Source organism: Dermacentor albipictus, chromosome 1 (genome assembly GCF_038994185.2).
Source record: "Dermacentor albipictus isolate Rhodes 1998 colony chromosome 1, USDA_Dalb.pri_finalv2, whole genome shotgun sequence".
Classification (NCBI taxonomy): Eukaryota; Metazoa; Arthropoda; class Arachnida; order Ixodida; family Ixodidae; genus Dermacentor; species Dermacentor albipictus.
Window position 1 is genome coordinate 249,810,257 of NC_091821.1, and position 20,873 is coordinate 249,831,129.

At 52.5% G+C, this 20,873-nt stretch overlaps 1 protein-coding gene across 1 annotated transcript; it reads right to left on the bottom strand.

Annotated features, from left to right (window-relative positions):
- Positions 1-10,142: 10,142 nt before the first annotated feature.
- LOC135900303 (axoneme-associated protein mst101(2)-like) lies at positions 10,143-18,444 on the bottom strand. Its single transcript, XM_065429772.1, has 5 exons — positions 16,393-18,444; positions 16,100-16,333; positions 15,447-15,977; positions 14,071-14,133; positions 10,143-10,274 (listed from the first exon to the last, which is right to left on the bottom strand). Exons 1-5 carry the CDS (start codon positions 18,442-18,444, stop codon positions 10,143-10,145), a joined length of 3,012 nt encoding a protein of 1,003 aa, XP_065285844.1.
- Between the last annotated feature and the right edge of the window lie 2,429 nt (positions 18,445-20,873).

Sequence of the window (20,873 nt, forward strand, 5' to 3'; positions counted from 1 at the left end):
CAAAGCCACACGAATGTCTCAATCCACAACTACAAAGATCAAACAAGTCCTTGTACTAACCATCATTCCCATGGTGGCTGAACAATTTGCAGTGCCATTTCACTCTAGTAATTATTGTAGGAAGCTCTGATTTAGGGGGGATAATTGAGTTATTGTGGTGTTACAAGATTGGACAGACTACTTTTATCGTGGAGTGTGCCAGCACTGTACTCATTGATGTTTGTGGCTAGAGTGGCCCTCATTCTTGGTACCAATGAAGGCCAGGGACTGTAGCTCCAAACCTGCCATGGTGGCTCGGTGTAAAGATGCAAAATTCCTGAAAATTTGAATTACATAAACGAAATTGTTTTTGTTTCAGGAACAATCAGAACTAAACCAAGTTCCACACTACCCACTGCAAATATTTGTTGTGGAGAGATTCTGTATGCTTTACAGGTAAAAAAATATATAAAAGGACTGTCGGTATATTCTTGCTCGCTATTCCCGGGCACTGAAGCACGCATCCCGCCGAGCATGGGAGAATGCACCGGAAAGACTGTGAAGACGACAATCAGAGTAGCGCTCGTGTTGTTGTTCTACCATCTAGCCTGCAGCCGTCTCTCTCTATAGATATTTTGTAAATACAATTTCCTATCCCTGTTGGCTACTCTCATCCCCGTGCATTTTGGTGGAAGTGGAGGACAAGACCACATTTGTTACGCCCGATGGACTTTACCAGTTTAAAGTAATGCCCTTTGGTCTGTGTAATGCCCCAGCCACATTTAAAAGGATGATGGACTCCCTCCTTTGTGGATACAAATGATCAACATGCCTCTGTTACCTTGACAATGTCATTGTCTTCTCGCCGACATTTGAAAACCACCTTAGCCGCTTGTCGGCAGTTCTTGAAGTGTTCCGGCAAGCAGGCCTTCAGCTCAACTCTGCCAAATGCCGTTTTGGCCACCGCAAAATCACTGTGCTTGGCGACCTTGTAAGTGCTGAAGGCGTGCAACCTGACCCAGAAAGAAAATTGCATTGTCAAAGACTTCCCTGTGCCACGTTCCACTAAAGACGTACAGAGCTTTGTCGGCTTGTGCTCCTATTTTCGACGTTTAGTCAAGAACTGCGCTGATGTTGCCCGTCCACTCGCACAACTCTTGAAGAAAAAACGTCATTTTCTTGGAGTCCTGAACAGGCCACTGCGTTTCAGACGCTCACGACTTTACTTACGTCACCACCCATCTTGGCCCATTTTGACCCGTCAGCCCCCACTGAACTTCGCATGGACGCCAGTGGACGTGGCATAAGTGCTGTTGTTGCCCAGCAGCAACAAGGACGAGACCTCGTCATCGCCTATGCCAGTCGCCTTCTTTCCACTTCAAAGTGCAAATTTTCTATCACTGAGCACGAGTGCCTCGCACTAATTTGGGCTGTCGGCAAATTTCGACCATACTTGTTCGGCCACACATTTTCGATCATCACTGACTACCATGCACTTTGCTGGTTGTCTTCCGTCAAAGATCCGACTGGAAGACTTGGTCGCTTGGCACTAAAACTGTAAGAATACAGCTTTGACGTCACAAGTCTGGACGCCTGTGTCTTCACGATATCTGATTTAACTGACATACGCAGTGAACAGCTCCATGATGCCAATTTGCAATCAATTATCCACCGTCCACGCTCTCATCACTCTGCCATATCCCTACAATTATTCATGCTTCGTGACTGAATCTTATAGAAACGCAACACCAGCTCCAATGGCCCAGAGCTTCTCCTGGTTGTTCCCGAAACACTCCATTCCACTGTTATCGAACAGCTTCATTACACCCCAACCGCTGGACATCTCGGAGCAACTCGCACATACAATTGCATTTGGTGTCGGTTCTTTTGGCCAGGCCTCTACCGCTCTGTGCGCCGGTATGTTGCTGCTTTTGAATCCTACCAGCGCCGCAAGCATCCATCCTTGTCGCCAGCCGGCCCTCTTCAGCCCATAGACATTCCCGGTGTCCCGTTCTACTGCGACGGCCTTGATCTCATTGGGCCACTCCCAACATCTCTGACTGGAAACAAGTGGATTGCTGTAGCTATGGACTACGCGACACAATATGCAATCATGCGGGCACTGCCAACAAGCTGTGCCACTGACGTTGCAGAATTTCTCCTCTACGACGTTATTCTCCACCACGGCGCTCCTTGACAGCTGGTGACTGACCATGGTCGTTCATTTCTGTCGCAAGTCGTCGACGACATTCTTCGTTCGTGTTCCATACGTCACAAGCTAACCGCTGCCTACCATCTGCAAACCAAAGGGCTTACCGAGCACCTCAACCACACACTGACCACAATGCTCTCTATTTACGTTTCCTCAGACCACCGTGATTGAGACAGAACCTTGCCTTATGTGACTTTTGCCTACAACTCCTTAACCTCCCTGCCTTTCTCTCATTTGCATCTCTCTCTCTCTGCCTACAACTCGTCATGCCATGACACTGCTGGCTTTTCCCCCTTTTATCTCTTGTTTGGCCACCATCCCACATTGCGCTTCAAGACTTTTTTACCATCACCTGTGCACCCTGTTACAGACTACGCCCACGATGCAGCTTCTCGGGCCGCAACAGCTTGCCAGATTGCAAGGGATCGTCTTTATGCCTCCCAGCTGTCCCAGAAGGCCTGCTACGATCACCATCACAGAGTTGTTAATTACTCTCCAGGCTTTTTGGTCCGCCTCTGGACATCTTGCCACCACGTTGACTTGTCAAAACATCTTTCCCGCTACTCTGCACCCTACAAGATCTTACGCCAGATCACTGCCGTCACGTACGAGATAGCTCTATTGGACAGTCGATCATCTGCCGCGTCCCTCACTGATATCGTGCACGTCTTCCGACTTAAACCTTATGTTGTCGGACACAATCCTAGTCCTCCTGAAGCGCTCTCACTGGCGGGAGTTCCATGTTATGCGCTATTCCCGCGCACTGAAGCACGCGTCCTGCCAAGCATGGAAGAATGTGTCAGAAAGACAGTGAAGACAACAATCAGAGTAGCACTCGTGTTGTTATTCTGCCATCTAGCCTGCAGCCGTCTCTATATATATTTTGTAAACACAATTTCCTATCCCTTTTGGCTACTCTCACCCCCATCTCAATATTTTATTTGCTTGACTATAAGTACAAGATTAAGCAAGCCTGCTGTAGTCAACGTGACACCAAACAATCTTTCTATGAACACAGTTGTTTCAAAACAAGCTGTCCTGTTCTACTGCATGGTTTCGGTTTCACCTTTCATACCCGTTTAGCAGAAAGTTCAAATTTTATGTTATTTTGGGGTGCGGGAAATTTTCGGCAGTTATATAATTGCTGAAGAAAAAAATTCAAGGACAGCTGAGTACTTATGAGTTGTGAATGCGAAAGCACTGATGTCCAATTGAACGCCACTGAGTGGTCCTTCGAGTTTTACGTTGTGAGTAATGTTTGCCTTAATGTTTGTTCCACCTGCTGTGTATTGGGAGAGTTGACGATGATGTTGGATTTCGCTGCCTTACTTCGTATGTGGTGTACTGGCATGGATGGCCAAAATTCACTATTGCTATGGATGCAGCCGCCTACAATGTAGATGCTTCAGACTCCATAGCGGTATGTGCTGCCCAAGCCAGCAAGTGCGAGCCAGCGTTACAGACACTGCTGGCTTTTTCACTCAATGGGCCATTTGACACTTTCGCGTCATATTTCCCCCAATATTGTTCTCTCTCTCTCTTTTTTAAATCATGGCCATTTGTGTCGTGGCTATGGCGCTGTGCTTCTGACCATGAGGTCTCAGGTTTGATCTCTGGCTGCATCCCAATGGGGGCAGAATACAAAATCTACTCCGTGCTGTGGTTTGGGTGCACATTGAATAATCCTAGAAAAATTTATCCAGAGCCTTCTACTACGCCATCTCTCATAACCCACTGTGCAGTTTCTGGACGTTGAGTGCAATTACATGTTCAGTATCTTCAGGATGCCAGTATACTTGTCGTAGTCTTGCACCACTCGGTACTGTGTTTTTCTGCATTCACGTGCGACCATATGCAGCACTCCATCAGTGTTTCCACAAACCCATGCTCGTCTTCTCTCAAGGACCTACTTCAACGTCATATGAGGTGCACACGCTTATTTGAATTCTACCGCACCTGTCTGTAGACCAGATGAACTGTGTGATGTTCCGGCTAGGGCTTCAGTACTAGGGTAACTTTGTTTGTCTAGTGACTACTCGGTACTAGGACACAGCGCCTTCCTGGTGAGAGCAGCAAGCGCAGAGGATGCAAGGAGTTTGTGCAGTCGGCTGCCCCCAGCCAAGCATCTGATTCAGTTTGAATGGGCCAAGAGGAGGAGGGAGCGACAGACAGCGTTCACTGTCGATTCACCTTCCCTGTTGAATCGGCATGCTTTTATGCGTCCCATTCTTTCACAAACACTGCTGTTCCAAGACTGCGGAATACCTTGTGCTGTAAATGTGTTTGCAGAGATGATGAGCCGAAAGGAGATTAATTTATTGTAAATTTCCTTCTTGAGGAGTGGTGTTTGGGTCTTCTGCTGTTCTTACAGATTTTCCCTAGGTACACCTGTTACATAACGAAACTCGGCATATGCAATAAATCGACCGTTACTAGTCATGCATGTCACCGACACTATATTGAATCGATTGTGGAACAAAGCAGCATTTTTACCTTGTGGCATCCTCAGCATATCAGACCGGTGCGATGATAATTGGATAAAACAAGGCACGAGGGCATCCCAGTGCAATTTATCAAAGATGCCATTAATGATACCCACAGCGGCAACTTGGCAGCATCAAAGCGGTTGTACAAAGTATAACTGTTTGTGAGAGCAGATCTCAACCAACCGGTACATTTGACATATTGCAGTCTAAGATCGTTAGAACGGACCCGTGTACAACTGTCTTTCGGATATAACAGACCATATTTTAGCCTTAGTTTGTTCTACCTATTTTCTTAATGCAACGAAGTTCACTTTTAACAGACTGCACTACAACAGACTATCGGCTACACTGGACGAAATTAGCGGCAATTTTTTCCGAAATCAGGCATATAAAGCACACTTTGGCAGTGTGAACATGGGCTGATAACTGACTTGCAAGGGTCAGCCGACGATCGCGGCTCAACATCGCACGAGGGAGGAAGGAAGGCTGGGTGGAAATGCGATATCTTTTCACGCGCAAGGCACGGGGAGGGAGAAGGGGGTTCTCCACCGGCAGCTGCTGCTGCTTACAGCGCGGCCACCCTATCTTGAACGCAAGCGATCTGCAATGTGGACAAACTGCTCGCCCACGCGGTATCTTGAAAGCGATTTGCGATGTGGACAAAGTGCGCCCAATGCCGGTAGCTTCGTATGTGCTGTGCTTTCAACGTTCTCGTTGCAACGAGAGACAGCACAAAGGTCAATTCGCTCACTGCTGCTGCCGCGCTTATCTTGCTTAATTTGCTATCGCAATGGATGCTTTGCCTTTCGGGCAAAACGATGACTTTGTTTGTTTTTTTACTTTGGAAGTTCATCACTTACTCTTTGCAGTAAGGTTGTTAGACATCATGCCGAATGCTTCGGAAGTGAGGCGTTTCGGATATTACCAACGTCGGATAAAACGGATGTTTTTTGTCGGATTATCAGCGTCCGTTGTAATGAGAGTCGACTATTAGCAAAGAAGCCTGGCAAATCATAAACAGCTCTTACTGAAAAAAAAAGAAGAAGAAAAAAGCTTGCAAGATTCGCTTCTGTTTATTTGGATTGTGCTGATGTAAGCACTGCCCCGTAGGTGAGTACTAGGTGAGCCCCGTAGGTGAGGGCAGAAACCTGGAGGCTTACGAAAAGGGTTCTACTCAAATTGAGAACGACGCAACAAGCTATGGAAAGAAGAATGATAAGTGTAACGTTAAGGGATAAGAAAAGAGCAGATTGGGTGAGGGAACAAACGAGAGTTAATGACATCTTAGTTGAAATCAAGAAAAAGAAATGGGCATGGGCAGGACATGTAATGAGGAGGGAAGATAACCGATGGTCATTAAGGGTTACGGAGATGATCCCAAGGGAAGGGAAGCGTAGCAGGGGGCGGCAGAAAGTTAGGTGGGTGGATGAGATTAAGAAGTTTGCAGGGGCGGCATGGCCACAATTAGTACATGACCGGGGTTGTTGGAGAAGTATGGGAGAGGCCTTTGCCCTGCAGTGGGCGTAACCAGGCTGATGATGATGATGATGTAAGCACACATACTTTCCCATGCCCGACAGGTCAGGAGGAAGAACTGCAGGCTGTGTGAGTATGCTCAGCTGGACTGGTTGGTGCAGTCTTGGAAGGTAATCGAACAGTGCTTCAAACAGGACGAAAATGACAGACTGACTAACAACTAGTGTTTATTTAACTTGAACAGCAATATGCAGAAACAAGGATGTGCACAGGGAAGACAAAGAACAATCACAAAATCATCTCAAGCTGTTATTTTCGGCAAGCAGTTGCACATTCTATATTAGTTCGCAGCTGTGAAGAGATATCAAGGTATCAAATTCTTCGCTTATCTCTCGGATATGTTGCTCTTGGTAGCGTCCTAAAAGTGCACACTTTTCAAAAATTGGTTTACCTGGCAATGCCTTGTCGGATTTTACCTACAGTAGATGCTTGCTGTCCTGCCAATTGTAGACCCATGTTTAATAAAAAGCCCGATCAACGTCGCTAGTGCCCAAAGCTAGTAATTAAGCACCTTCTCTGTAAACATACGTGCTTGCACTATTCCTTGCCACGCGACCTTCTATGTAATGAAGGACTTGTGGTATACCTTGCCACACGACCTTCTGTGTGATGAAGTCAGCCAATGCATTACCACAGTTAGATGTCCCTTGGCTGTGCCTACAAATGCCTCATTGACACTTTGATCATTAGGATAGTACATCTAGAGTTAGATAATTACAACTACGTAATTAAATCTCGGTAACGAAAAAATCACTGGCAGCGCCTCCACTGTACGGTAAGCAATATGCACCAGGTTTTCTTCGAGTAATGCATTGCTCTTTTTGAAAATCGTGGTGCACAATAGTTAATTGGGACACCTGTAATATTTGATCTTTGCATGCAACTGATGTTTCCATCCCTAATATGAAAAAAAGAAAAATTTCTAATTCACGAGTCGTAAAAAAAGAAAAATTTCTAATTCACGAGTCGTTGGCATTGCTTACTGGAAAGAGAAGCAATGATGAGACGAACAATATGCACGTGCATTTCATGAAAGACTTTGCCGAAGGGTTCACTGAAGTCTGCAGTTGTTTTTTTCAGGGTAAAAAAAAAGCATGCAAAGCAAGTTGAAATGAGGTGAACAGGCAGCAACATATTCATTCTCCAAGCATAGGCTATCCATACCTTTAGAAATAATTTGTAATTGGCTACCTCCTTTTCCTTAAAACTATAATAACCTTTGTCGTGTGTATGTATTTAGATATATTGTATATGTGCAAGGTGTTTACAGTGGAGATTTAAAACAATGTTGACGTGAGAAAATATGGATGAGGCAGCTGCCGCTGGTACTTTTGATGTGGTTGTTCTCCTATTGTCAGGGTTTGCAGAAATAAAGCAAAGCATGAATTAAGATCCATGCACGTCTGCGCCAACAATGATGCAGTACGCTATTAGCCACAATAAAATTTTAAGTGGAAAGGTCGAGGCAAGTCAAAAGAAAGCTCATATAATGTGGGTGACAAAGCAGGCAATGACACGTTAAATGTGAGGGGGGGGGGGGAGCCCCCCACCCACCCCGTAGTCGATGCCTATGAGTATAGCCCCACTCGTTCTCAGCATTTTTTGCCATTGTCAGGTGCCACTCGAAGCCTGGAGATGTAGAGATTAGTGAGAGACAATTGGTGGAATTAGGGAAATGACAAACAACGGAGGCATACAAAAACAGAGTTCACAATAGGGGTTCAGGAAGTTTGGTTATGCGAATTCATTGTGGGTTTTTTTCTTTCCCGTTTCTTTTTTAACTTAGGTAGGACAATAACAAGGGCATGGGGGCACAGCCCACCACCCTATTCGAAAGGGGACGCTCATAGCATCCATCCACTCGTTTATATTTGCCGCCTTAGTGGTTCGCCTCAAATACACTGGAAACCAACGTTGTTGTGGGAACTATGCAGTACTGACCTCAAATACTGACGAAATGCTGCAAAACATCGAGACAGTGATACAGATTCGCACTTACTATCGGCGTCGCGTCACACATGGACAAGCTTATGTGAGTTATGTGACCGGCTGGGCTTCACAAACGGCTCTCACTGCCGATTTTGGTACCGCGTTCTCGCTTTCCAGGTGTGTTGGTCGCTTCTCTCTTGTGAGCTGATTGTACGAAGTCAAAAGCGGTCCATTTCATGTTGCTATGGGCAGAAATGAACTACACTGAACTCGAGAGACCAAAAATTGAAGAACACTTTGTAAATTCCGAAGTGTGTTTGGCAAAAGCCTGTGCCCATTCGACTGACTATGCCATGTAGAGCATGTGACGAGGAACTGCGCCCCTCCTGTCCTGCCGCCTCTATTCGCTGGACGCCAGGCTCATTGGTGTTAGTCAGGCGCCCGGAGAAATCTTTCACGCTTGTCTGAGGTAAATTTGTGGGAGCGACAGTTCCTCTGCGTGCTCGTCAAAGACGATGTTCAGCGGCCGCTACCCCTTGCCTGGTGCCATGACCAAACAGGAGCTGTCATCGATGATCGTCTCTTGCCCCAGGGTCATGGCGGCTGTGACTGCCAATGGTTCGTGTCTGTCTTCGAAGTCTGAGGTAATGATTTCTACACTATCCCCAGACACCGGCGCAGCATTTGCACAGATGTCATCGATCTGTTGCATAACAACTTTGATCCCGTAGAAGCAGGATAGTTCCGTGCCCATCAGGTAGTTGAGCCACAGCACTAGATCCTCCTCCTTGACCATTCCTTGCACATATGAAGTCCCGTAGATCATACTGACACGTGTACTTATCTTTATCGGGCGACACGTTTTGCCGCCTAGCAAATGTTATCGCACAGCGCGGGACGCGCCTGCATTTATCCGAAGTTTCTGGAAAGTTGTCGATGCTTCTATCCGCTGTCTGTTGTCACCGAACCTTGTGTTATCTGATTTCATCGCTTGACGCGAACGGTGTAGAACTTTGTAGAAGGCATGCGGGTCCCAACGATTAGTCTGGAACATTCGACGACTGCTGTATAAAAGCAGACGCGCTTGACCCGCTGATCAGATTTTCGACGATCGCCGACCGTGTTCGCCGCTCTCGTTGTGCTTTAAGTGTAGCCTGTTTTGTGGGCACAGGTTCGCCCAATAAAAGCTAGTTTTGCTTTTCACAGTGTTGCTACTGTGTTCTTTACGTCACGACCACGTGACAGCTGGTGGAGGTGCTTGTGCGTTCATGTACCGAACGCCCCCGCAAAGCCGCGATCCAAGCCCGAAGCCCGAGCACAAAACCAACGTCGCCCAAGACCAGCGTGCTAGCCGCCGACTGCAAGGACTGCCCCCAGAGCACGGACTCCTACCTGAGACGAGCAGGAAGATTGCCACCAAGTCCTCCCCTATGGCAGCCCCAGCATCCCCCGTCGTGCTGCAGCAGCCCAGGGAGCCTCCCACGTTCCGCGGTTCAACATTCGAGGACCCGGAAACCTGGCTCGAGACGTACGAGAGGGTCGCTGCATTTAACAGCTGGAACAGCGACGACAAACTTCGACATGTCTTCTTCGCATTGGAAGACGCTGCCAGGACGTGGTTCGAGAACAGAGAAGCCACCTTAACGACCTGGGACCTTTTCCGAAGCGGCTTCCTGCAGACATTCACAAGCGTCGTACGCCGAGAACGAGCCCAAACACTACTAGAAACCCGAGTGCAGCTGCCCAGCGAGACCACCGCGATTTTTACAGAAGAAATGAGCCGCCTATTCCGCCACGCCGACCCGGAAATGTCCGAGGAAAAGAAGGTCCGGCTACTAATGCGTGGTGTAAAGGAGGAACTTTTCGCCGGTATGGTACGAAACCCACCGAAGACCGTCGACGAATTTCTTCGCGAGGCCACTAGCATCGAGAAGACACTCGAGATGCGAAACCGGCAATTCGACCGCCGCACCAACTCTACAAACTATGCCGGAGTTCAATCACTGGCCTCCGAAGAACTGCGCGAGGCTATCAGAGCAGTCGTACGAGAGGAGCTTCAAAAGATCTTCCCGTCGCCGCAGCCTCAAGTGGCCTCGATCGCTGACATCGTCAAAGATGAGGTTCAGCGGTCGCTTGGAGTTCCGGAGGTGCAACCTCAATTACCGCAACCCCAGCCCGAAGCGATGACCTACGCCGCCGTCGTACGCCGTCAAGGTCCTCCTCCGCGACCGCGCCAGGGCCCTGTAACGCCGCAATTCCGTCGACCACCACCGCCGCCGCCGACAGCACGCCCACCCGTCGCCCAGCGGAGCTACCCGAGGAAGACCGACGTTTGGCGCGCTCCTGACCAACCGCCCGCTCTGCTACCACTGCGGGGAAGCGGGTCACGTCTACCGACGATGTCCATACCGGGAAATGGGACTGCGAGGTTTCGCCGTCAACGCTCCGCGCCCGCAGCTAGGTGAACGCCCTCGCGATATCGCTGACTACCTCGCGGCTACTCAGTGGAGCTCTTGACGACCGTCGCGTTCACCATCACCAGGCCGCTACCTGTCGCCGCAGCGCCGACCATACACTGGTACAGCCCGGGGTCGGTCAGCGAGCCCATATCCGGAAAACTAAAAGCAGCAACCGATGGAGGTGCGGTTCCTGTCCGTCGAACTGTCGAAGATCCTCCGCCGCCGACGAAGACGCCGAAGAAACTACCTCGACGACATAACGACACGCCGCCGTCCCGACGAAGTCGAAGGAAAGAATGCGACGACGAAAGACGACCTGACGACGTCACATACCATCCACAGGTCAACGCGACGCAGTCGTGATCCGACGCCAAGACCGAACTGTAATGCAAAACAAAGAGCCACCGATCTCGACGTGCTTCTCGGCGGCCACGCAGTCACCGCCTTAGTCGACACAGGGGCTGATTACTCCGTCATGAGTGGACACATCGCCGCCCAGTTGAAGAAAGTTAAGACTACGTGGGAAGGCCCTCAAATTCGGACCGCCGGAGGACACCTCATAACGCCGACTGGAATGTGCACGGCAAGAATTACCATTCACGACCGGACTTACCCTGTCACCTTCGTTATTCTCCAACAGTGTTCACGAGACGTCATTCTCGGCATGGACTTCCTCAACCAACACGGCGCAGTCATCGACCTGAAGTCGAAGTCAATAACTCTGTCGATCGGAAGACCATGCGATACCGTCGGAGAGCCCTCGTAGTCACCACGCCTTGAGTGTGCTCGAAGATCAAGTGAGCATCCCGCCTTGCTCCAGCATTGTTATTTCGGTCGGCACCGAAACACCCGCGGCTGACGTAGAAGGCGTCATCGAAGGCGACCAACGTCTACTGCTAGACCGTGAAATTTGCGTCGCAAGAGGGATCGCTCGACTGCACGGAAGAAACACGAAAGTGTTGCTGACAAACTTCAGCCAGGAGTTCAAGCACATCAACAAGGGCACGACGATCGCATACATCGAGGAAATTCTGGAAAACAGCAATGCGTTTGTCCTCTCGGATTCCGCCGCATCTACCCCGACTACCATGGTTGCCGAACCAGACTACGACATTAATCCAAGTCTCCCCGTGATTAGGCAACAGCAGCTCAGAAGTCTGCTCCGACGATACAAAGGCTGCTTTTCGACGTCATCGAGGATTCGACAAACACCAGTCGCCAAGCATCGCATAATCACCGAGGAGTACGCTCGACCACTTCGCCAGAGCCCTTACCGAGTTTCGCCGCGAGAACGTGAAGCTATAAGAGAACAAGTCGACGAAATGCTGCGCGACGACATCATCCAGCCGTCGAAAAGCCCGTGGGCATCCCCTGTTGTCCTGGTGAAGAAAAAGGACGGAACACTACGTTTCTGCGTCGATTATCGTCGTCTGAACAAGATCACGAAGAAGGACGTATACCCGGATAGACGACGCATTGGATCGGCTCTGCAACGCTAAATACTTCTCCTCGATGGACCTCAAGTCTGGCTATTGGCAAATAGAAGTCGACGAAAGAGATCGTGAAAAGACCGCCTTCATCACCCCAGACGGCCTCTACGAGTTCAAGGTTATGCCATTTGGACTGTGCTCGGCACCTGCAACGTTTCAGCGCGTGATGGACACGGTTTTAGTAGGATTGAAGTGGCAGACCTGTCTCGTTTACTTGGATGACGTCGTTGCATTCGCCAGAAGTTTTGACGATCACCTTAGGCGGCTTGCCACAGTACTAGAGGCCATCAAGTCATCAGGGCTCACTCTGAAGCCAGAAAAGTGCCACTTCGCTTACGATGAGCTCCTGTTCCTAGGCCACGTCATCAGCAAATCCTGAGTACGCCCCGACCTGCAGAAAACAGCTGCCATCGCAAAGTTCCCGCAGCCCACCGACAAGAAGGCAGTGCGTAGATTTCTTGGCATGTGTGCCTACTACAGGCGATTTGTCAAGGACTTTTCACGCATCGCTGAGCCGCTCACACAGCTAACTAAATGTGACGTCGAATTCAAGTGGAAAACGCCGCAGGCCGACGCATTTCAAGAACTCAAACGACACATGCAGTCGCCGCCCGTACTTGCGCACTTCGACGAGCACGCCGATACCGAAATACACACTGACGCCAGTAGCCTAGGCCTCGGTGCCGTCCTAGTCCAGAGAAAAGATGGACATGAACACGTGATAGCTTACGCTAGCCGATCGTTGTCAAAAGCGGAAGGTAATTATTCTACAACCGAAAAGGAATGCCTCGCCATCGTTTGGGCCACAGCGAAATTTCGCCCTTACCTATATGGCAAGCCATTCAAGGTGGTCAGCGATCATCACGCGTTGTGTTGGCTAGCTAACTTAAAGGACCCTTCAGGACGGCTGGCACGGTGGAGCCTCAGGCCACAAGAATACGACATCACTGTAACTTACAAGTCCGGACGAAAACACTCAGATGCCAATTGCCTATCCCGCGCCCCCATTGATCCGCCGCCGCAAGATGACGAGGATGACGACGCCTTCCTTGGAATAATAAGCGCGGAAGACTTCGCCGAACAGCAACGAGGAGACCCGGAGCTAAAAGCCCTAGTCGAGTATTTGGAAGGGCACACCGACGTTGTCCCAAGGGCGTTTAAGCGTGGATTATCTTCGTTCACGCTTCAAAACAACCTACTCGTGAAGAAGAACTTCTCACCAGTCCGCGCCAACTACCTTCTTGTTCCGTCGGCGCTACGTCCAGAAGTAGGGCGTGCAGTACATGACGATCCGACCGCTGGGTACCTCGGTTTCTCCCGGACGCTATCGAGGATACAAGAAAGGTATTACTGGCCGCGCCTAACCGCCGATGTCGCCCGTTACGTCAAGACATGCCGCGACTGTCAGCGACGCAAGACACCACCGACAAGACCAGCGGGATTACTACAGCCGATCCAGCCTCCTTACCGACCTTTTCAGCAGGTCGGGATGGACTTGTTGGGACCGTTTCCGACATCAGCTTCCGGAAATAAGTAGAATTGTCGTGGCGACGGACTATCTCACCCGCTTCGCTGAAACTAAAGCTCTACCGAAAGGCAGCGCAGCCGAAGTGGCGAAATTTTTCGTCGAGAACATCCTGTTGCGACATGGTGCTCCAGAAGTCCTCATCACCTACAGAGGAACGGCTTTTACAGCAGAGCTCACCCAAGCCATTCTGCAATACAGCCAGACAAGCCACAGGAGGACAACTGCCTACCACCCGCAGACGAATGGTCTCACAGAGCGCCTCAACAAGACCCTCGCCGACATGCTAGCAATGTACGTCGACGTCGAGCACAAGACGTGGGACGCGGTCCTGCCGTACGTAACCTTTGCATACAACACGGCGGTGCAAGAAACACAGATAACGCCGTTTAAGCTGGTTTACGACAGGAACCCGACGACGACGCTCGACGCCATGCTGCCGCACGTAACTGACGAAGAGAATGTTGATGTCGCTAGCTATCTTCAGCGCGCCGAAGAAGCCCGACAGCTTGCCCGCCTGCGGATCAAGAGCCAGCAGAGGACCGACAGCCGGCACTACAACCTCCGACGACGCTTCGTCGAGTACCAACCTGGCGACCATGTTTGGGTCTGGACCCCGATACGCCGACGAGGACTCGGTGAGAAACTACTCCGACGCTATTTCGGACCCTACAAGGTCATCCGACATATTGGCGCTCTGGACTATGAGGTCGTGCCAGATGGCATTTCGCATTCACAGCGGCGCCGCGCACGATCTGAAGTGGTCCACGTGGTGCGCCTTAAACCGTTTTACGGACGCTGACGAACTTCGTTATTTTTGTTCTTTTCTTTGCTACGAGTGCTTTTGTTTATTACTTTCGTTTGTTTGCAGCATCGGGTCGATGCTTTTAAGAGGGGGGTAATGACACGTGTACTTATCTTTATCGGGCGACACGTTTTGCCGCCTAGCAAATGTTATCGCACAGCGCGGGACGCGCCTGCATTTATCCGAAGTTTCTGGAAAGTTGTCGATGCTTCTATCCGCTGTCTGTTGTCACCGAACCTTGTGTTATCTGATTTCATCGCTTGACGCGAATGGTGTAGAACTTTGTAGAAGGCATGCGGGTCCCAACGATTAGTCTGGAACGTTCGACGTCTGCTGTATAAAAGCAGACGCGCTTGACCCGCTGATCAGATTTTCGACGATCGCCGACCGTGTTCGCCGCTCTCGTTGTGCTTTAAGTGTAGCCTGTTTTGTGGGCACAGGTTCGCCCAATAAAAGCTAGTTTTGCTTTTCACAGTGTTGCTTTAGTGTTCTTTACGTCACGACCACGTGACAATACGTTGCTTGATGTTTACGTGCAGTGCGACATCATTCGCATGCTTGTTGGGTAGCATGGCGATGGTCTTGGGGACGCTGATTGGGATGTTGACTATGGGGCCTGTGATCGACAGCTGCCCCGAAGTATGGTATAGTAGTCGCTTAATCTTCATGAAAGGAATCCTAGATGCAATCAGCCTCTCACTGACTACATTAAGCCGAGGCAGGTATGATGGCTTGGGTAAGTACACATACTCATTGCTAGTCGCGTAGTTGGGGATCATCACTTCATTGAGCAAGGTGCGGCAGGTTCAGCACACCCTGAACGCGCTGTCTCTGGGAAATGCTCTGTGAGAATGCCATGGCTCTGTTGTGGGGCCTTGCTGAAATCGTTGGCAAACTACAAGCGATCAGACACTGAACACGCAGCTCCAAACGGGTTCTGCACGAAATGCTTCTGGAAGTAGTTTGTGGCAGCCGCGTGCAGTATGCCGAGTGCTGTCGAGGAGTGTTGTTGTCACTAGACGTACTGGGTGTGTTGCTGTAGTCAGTGCTTGGACCCGGTTGCGACGACAGCCACTACTGCCGCTTTCATTTCGCTTCCCTGGTTTTGGTGCCCGGTCACGCAGCCGCTCGCTGCCGCCGTCTACGCACCGCTTCCCTGGCCTTGGTACCCGGTGACGCGGCCACTCGTTGCTGCCGCTTTCAGCTTCCCTGGCCTTGGTGCCCGGTGACGCGGCCACTCGCTGCTGCCGCTTTCTTTGAGCTTCCCTGGCCTTGCTGCCCGGTGATGCGGCCACTCGCTGCTGCCGTCTATGCACCGCATCCCTGGCCTTGGTACCCGGTGACGCGGCCACTCGCTGCTGTCGCTTTCTTTCCGCTTCCCTGGCCTTGGTACCCCATGCCGCGGCCACTCGCTGCTGCCGCTTTCTTTCCGATTCCCTGGCCTTGGTGCCCGGTGACGCGGCTACTCGCTGATGCCGCTTTCTTTGAGCTTCCCTGGCCTTGGTGCCCGGTGACGCGGCCACCCGCTGCTGCCGCTTTCTGTCCGCTTCCCTGGCCTTGGTGCCCGGTGACACGGCCACTCGCTATCTATCAGCTTCCCTGGCCTTGGTGCCCGGTGACACGGCCACTCGCTTTCTTTCCATTTCCCTGGCCTTGGTGCCCGGTGACGCGGGGCCACCCGCTGCTGCCGCTTTCTTTCCGCTTCCCTGGCCTTGGTGCCCGGTGACACGGCCACTCGCTTTCTTTCCATTTCCCTGGCCTTGGTGCCCGGTGACGCGGCCACCCGCTGCTGCCGCTTTCTTTCCGCTTCCCTGGCCTTGGTGCCCGGTGACGCGGCCACTCGCTTTCTTTCAGCTTCCCTGGCCTTGGTGCCCGGTGACAGGGCCACTCGCTTTCTTTCCATTTCCCTGGCCTTGGTGCCCGGTGACGCGGGGCCACCCGCTGCTGCCGCTTTCTTTCCGCTTCCCTGGCCTTGGTGCCCGGTGACACGGCCACTCGCTTTCTTTCCATTTCCCTGGCCTTGGTGCCCGGTGACGCGGCCACCCGCTGCTGCCGCTTTCTTTCCGCTTCCCTGGCCTTGGTGCCCGGTGACGCGGCCACTCGCTTTCTTTCAGCTTCCCTGGCCTTGGTGCCCGGTGACAGGGCCACTCGCTTTCTTTCCATTTCCCTGGCCTTGGTGCCCGGTGACGCGGCCACCCGCTGCTGCCGCTTTCTTTCCGCTTCCCTGGCCTTGGTGCCCGGTGACGCGGCCACTCGCTTTCTTTCAGCTTCCCTGGCCTTGGTGCCCGGTGACACGGCCACTCGCTTTCTTTCCATTTCCCTGGCCTTGGTGCCCGGTGACGCGGCCACTCGCTGCTGCCGCTTTCTTTCCGATTCCCTGGCCTTGGTGCCCGGTGACACGGCCACTCGCTGATGCCGCTTTCTTTGAGCTTCCCTGGCCTTGGTGCCCGGTGACGCGGTCACTCGCTTTCTTTCAGCTTCCCTGGCCTTGGTGCCCGGTGACACGGCCACTCGCTTTCTTTCCATATCCCTGGCCTTGGTGCCCGGTGACGCGGCCACTCGCTGCTGCCGCTTTCTTTCCGATTCCCTGGCCTTGGTGCCCGGTGACACGGCCACTCGCTGATGCCGCTTTCTTTGAGCTTCCCTGGCCTTGGTGCCCGGTGACGCGGCCACCCGCTGCTGCCGCTTTCTTTCCGCTTCCCTGGCCTTGGTGCCCGGTGACGCGGCCACTCGCTTTCTTTCAGCTTCCCTGGCCTTGGTGCCCGGTGACACGGCCACTCGCTTTCTTTCCATTTCCCTGGCCTTGGTGCCCGGTGACGCGGCCACTCGCTGCTGCCGCTTTCTTTCCGATTCCCTGGCCTTGGTGCCCGGTGACACGGCCACTCGCTGATGCCGCTTTCTTTGAGCTTCCCTGGCCTTGGTGCCCGGTGACGCGGTCACTCGCTTTCTTTCAGCTTCCCTGGCCTTGGTGCCCGGTGACACGGCCACTCGCTTTCTTTCCATATCCCTGGCCTTGGTGCCCGGTGACGCGGCCACTCGCTGCTGCCGCTTTCTTTCCGATTCCCTGGCCTTGGTGCCCGGTGACGCGGCTACTCGCTGATGCCGCTTTCTTTGAGCTTCCCTGGCCTTGGTGCCCGGTGACGCGGCCACCCGCTGCTGCCGCTTTCTTTCCGCTTCCCTGGCCTTGGTGCCCGGTGACGCGGCCACTCGCTTTCTTTCAGCTTCCCTGGCCTTGGTGCCCGGTGACACGGCCACTCGCTTTCTTTCCATTTCCCTGGCCTTGGTGCCCGGTGACGCGGCCACTCGCTGCTGCCGCTTTCTTTCCGATTCCCTGGCCTTGGTGCCCGGTGACACGGCCACTCGCTGATGCCGCTTTCTTTGAGCTTCCCTGGCCTTGGTGCCCGGTGACGCGGTCACACGCTTTCTTTCAGCTTCCCTGGCCTTGGTGCCCGGTGACACGGCCACTCGCTTTCTTTCCATATCCCTGGCCTTGGTGCCCGGTGACGCGGCCACTCGCTGCTGCCGCTTTCTTTCCGATTCCCTTGCCTTGGTGCCCGGTGACGCGGCTACTCGCTGATGCCGCTTTCTTTGAGCTTCCCTGGCCTTGGTGCCCGGTGACGCGGCCACCCGCTGCTGCCGCTTTCTTTCCGCTTCCCTGGCCTTGGTGCCCGGTGACACGGCCACTCGCTTTCTTTCCATTTCCCTGGCCTTGGTGCCCGGTGACGCGGCCACACGCTGCTGCCGCTTTCTTTCCGCTTCCCTGGCCTTGGTGCCCGGTGACGTGGCCACTCGCTGCTGTCGCTTTCTTTCCGCTTCCCTGGCCTTGGTGCCCGGTGACACAGCCACTCGCTGCTGCCGCTTTCTTTCCGCTTCCCTGGCCTTGGTTCCCGGTGACATGTCAGCCCGCCGCATGCGCATTCGCTCATTCTTCTTCTGGCCTTTGGTATCGCGGGAATCCAGATTCTTGGGGCGCTTCTCCGAACCGCTTGCCGTGGAATCATCACCGCGCCGCTTGGGAGCCATCCGAGTGCTGCAACGAGACGTCTGACGAAGGAGCGTTGCCGCGCGCGCCGGTGTGCCATCACGTGATTGCTGAGAGTGGAGAGGCCACAGCTGACACCGTTCCATGGCACGGACGGACTCCGCGAGTATGAGCCATTAACGGCTTCGCCTTAAAATCAACGTCGTATCGGCGCAGGGTGACCGGGCCATTAGTTCTGCACCGCCCTCGGCTGTAGGTAGGTTTTCCGCTGAACTATGAGATGGGTCGCTTAAGAGCAAGCTGCGGATCTTTTGAGGCGCTCTTTTTAAATAACTGGTGGGCCGCGGTTCAGTATAAGTGAGCGGTGGTTCTTTTGGAGAGAGGAAGCCGCTTCGCTCGTTCAGTGAGCCGTGCCGGACCGTTCAGTCGGTGCAATGCTGGGTTTCGTGGTTTCGTTTTCTGGCCGACGAATGTTGGCCGATGTATGCAGGCTTGCGCTACTCGTACTCGCTCGCTGTGTGCGGAGTGCGCGGCAGTCCCTGTGGTTTTGTGCGAGTCCTATAGTGTGGCACCCGACACAACCGAAAGGAAAAGAAACCGTAAATGGCAAAGGATGGCGCCGTTCGTTCCCTGCCGTTGTTCGATGTCTGGCGACTCGCCTATCGCGCATCGTGCCCTAGTGCAGCGACACTTCCGAGTACGAATTCTTACGTGTCTTGAAAGACAGTAGGTGAACATACAGTTTACGTCCTATACTTCATCTGTGCTAATTAGTATAGTCATGAAAATGTCGCCCATGTCATCCACTTCTGTGCATTTTCTGAGCTTGTGTCACTCGCACGTCAATAAATTGTAGCCAGTGATCGGTGTGTTGTAATATTTTTTCCTGTAGTACGCCTGCGCTCTTGAAAAAAGAAGAGAAAAACGAAAGGTACGCGCGGCAGGGAGCGGCGAGCCGGTATGGGAAAACGAGACAGCGTGGAGGCGCTGCGCGGATAACACAGGTTAGATTTAAGTGAACCGGTACATTCCAGTGAACTACGGTACCGTTGTCAGATGGGAAGAGGACTTGGCACCTTTGAAGGCGCCGCGTCCATGAGCTTTCGTGTACTATCAACTCAGCATCATTCAATACATTGACGCCGGTTCCCCCCCTCAACCGGGGTTGACTGGGCGGGGGGCTTTGGTTCGGGCCAACGGTCCTTCCCGGACAAGGGGGCTGTTGTGGTGCAGCAACACAGAGTTACTGCACTCAACACACAAACAGCCATGTCGGTCTTACAGGACTCAAGCCTACCCGCGGTGGTTGCTCAGTGGCTATGGTGTTGGGCTGCTGAGCACGAGGTCGCGGGATCGAATCCCGGCCACGGCGGCCGCATATCGATGGGGGCGAAATGCGAAAACACCCGTGTACTTAGATTTAGGTGCACGTTAAAAAACCCCAGGTGGTCGAAATTTCCGGAGTCCCTCACTACGGCGTGCCTCATAATCAGAAAGTGATTTTGGCACGTAAAACTCCAGAAAAAAAGGACTCAAGCCTGACTGGCCCTCGGACTGCCTCGGCGCAAAAGAGGCCAAGGCATACAACCATGGAGAGCACCAAAGCCGTCCGCGGAGCAGCGCGACCAACCAAGGGTGCGCCACCACCGGTTCTAGCTGTGGGTTCCGTTGAAAAAAACAAAACCCCGTAGATCGACTGGCACACACGGCCGAGTCGAGCGACCTTAGGAGCATGCATCATAACTTAATGGATAGCTTTCCACCTGACTCATCAAAAATCACTGCAGGTCGGGCCCACACTTCGAAAAACTTCTCGCCCAAGCGGTGCCGCTCCCGAGTGAGATAGAACCAGACCTCCTTCCGTGCTTTCGCAAGCACTTTGTGAACGCCCGGTGCCCTCCCCCTGAAAACTGCATCGCGGCGTGCCAACCAAACTTCGTAGGAGCACTCGGCGAGGAGAAGCACGAACTGGTTGACCGCCTGATTAGGCAAATTAAGGGTGCAAAAATCGAACTGTCTGATAAGGAACGCCCTGGATATTAAAATGACTAGCAATCCTACGGAGAAGAGCCGCAGGAAGCAAACACTGCGCAAAAGCATGAACCGAGTCCTCACGAGCGCCGCAGAACGAGCACACTCCACTAGCCGGGACGGCTGTGAAGGGCCTGTAGCCCAACGGCAGGCACCCTCGCGCCAGGCGATACATGAACGTGGCTCGCCTAGCGTAGAGGAAACTGGCCGTAATGAGCTTCCAGTTTGGCCTGCGAATGGACAGGTCATACATTTAGCAATGCGGGGGGAGGCCTGGGGTAAGGATGTCTACTAATTCTTGGAGTGGAGTTGAAACTACGTCGATGTCGGGGCGAACCGTGCGGAGGCTTACCAAAGAGTTGGCAGCCGCCGCATAAATGGTGGACGGGGTACCTGAGCGAGGAACACAGTGGGAAAATGTGCTCGGCGAAAACAAGCG

Excerpts from the sequence above, each read along its gene's own strand:
- LOC135900303 (XM_065429772.1), bottom strand. The coding sequence starts at position 18,444 with ATGGCTCCCAAGCGGCGCGGTGATGATTCCACGGCAAGCGGTTCGGAG. Across the intron at positions 15,978-16,099 it reads AAAGAAAGCGGCAGCAGCGG|GCCAGGGAAGCGGACAGAAA; the intron begins GTGGCCCCGCGT and ends CCGGGCACCAAG. Across the intron at positions 10,275-14,070 it reads GCGACATCAACATTCTCTTC|CGACCGCTGAACCTCATCTT; the intron begins GTCAGTTACGTG and ends CGGAACTCCAAG.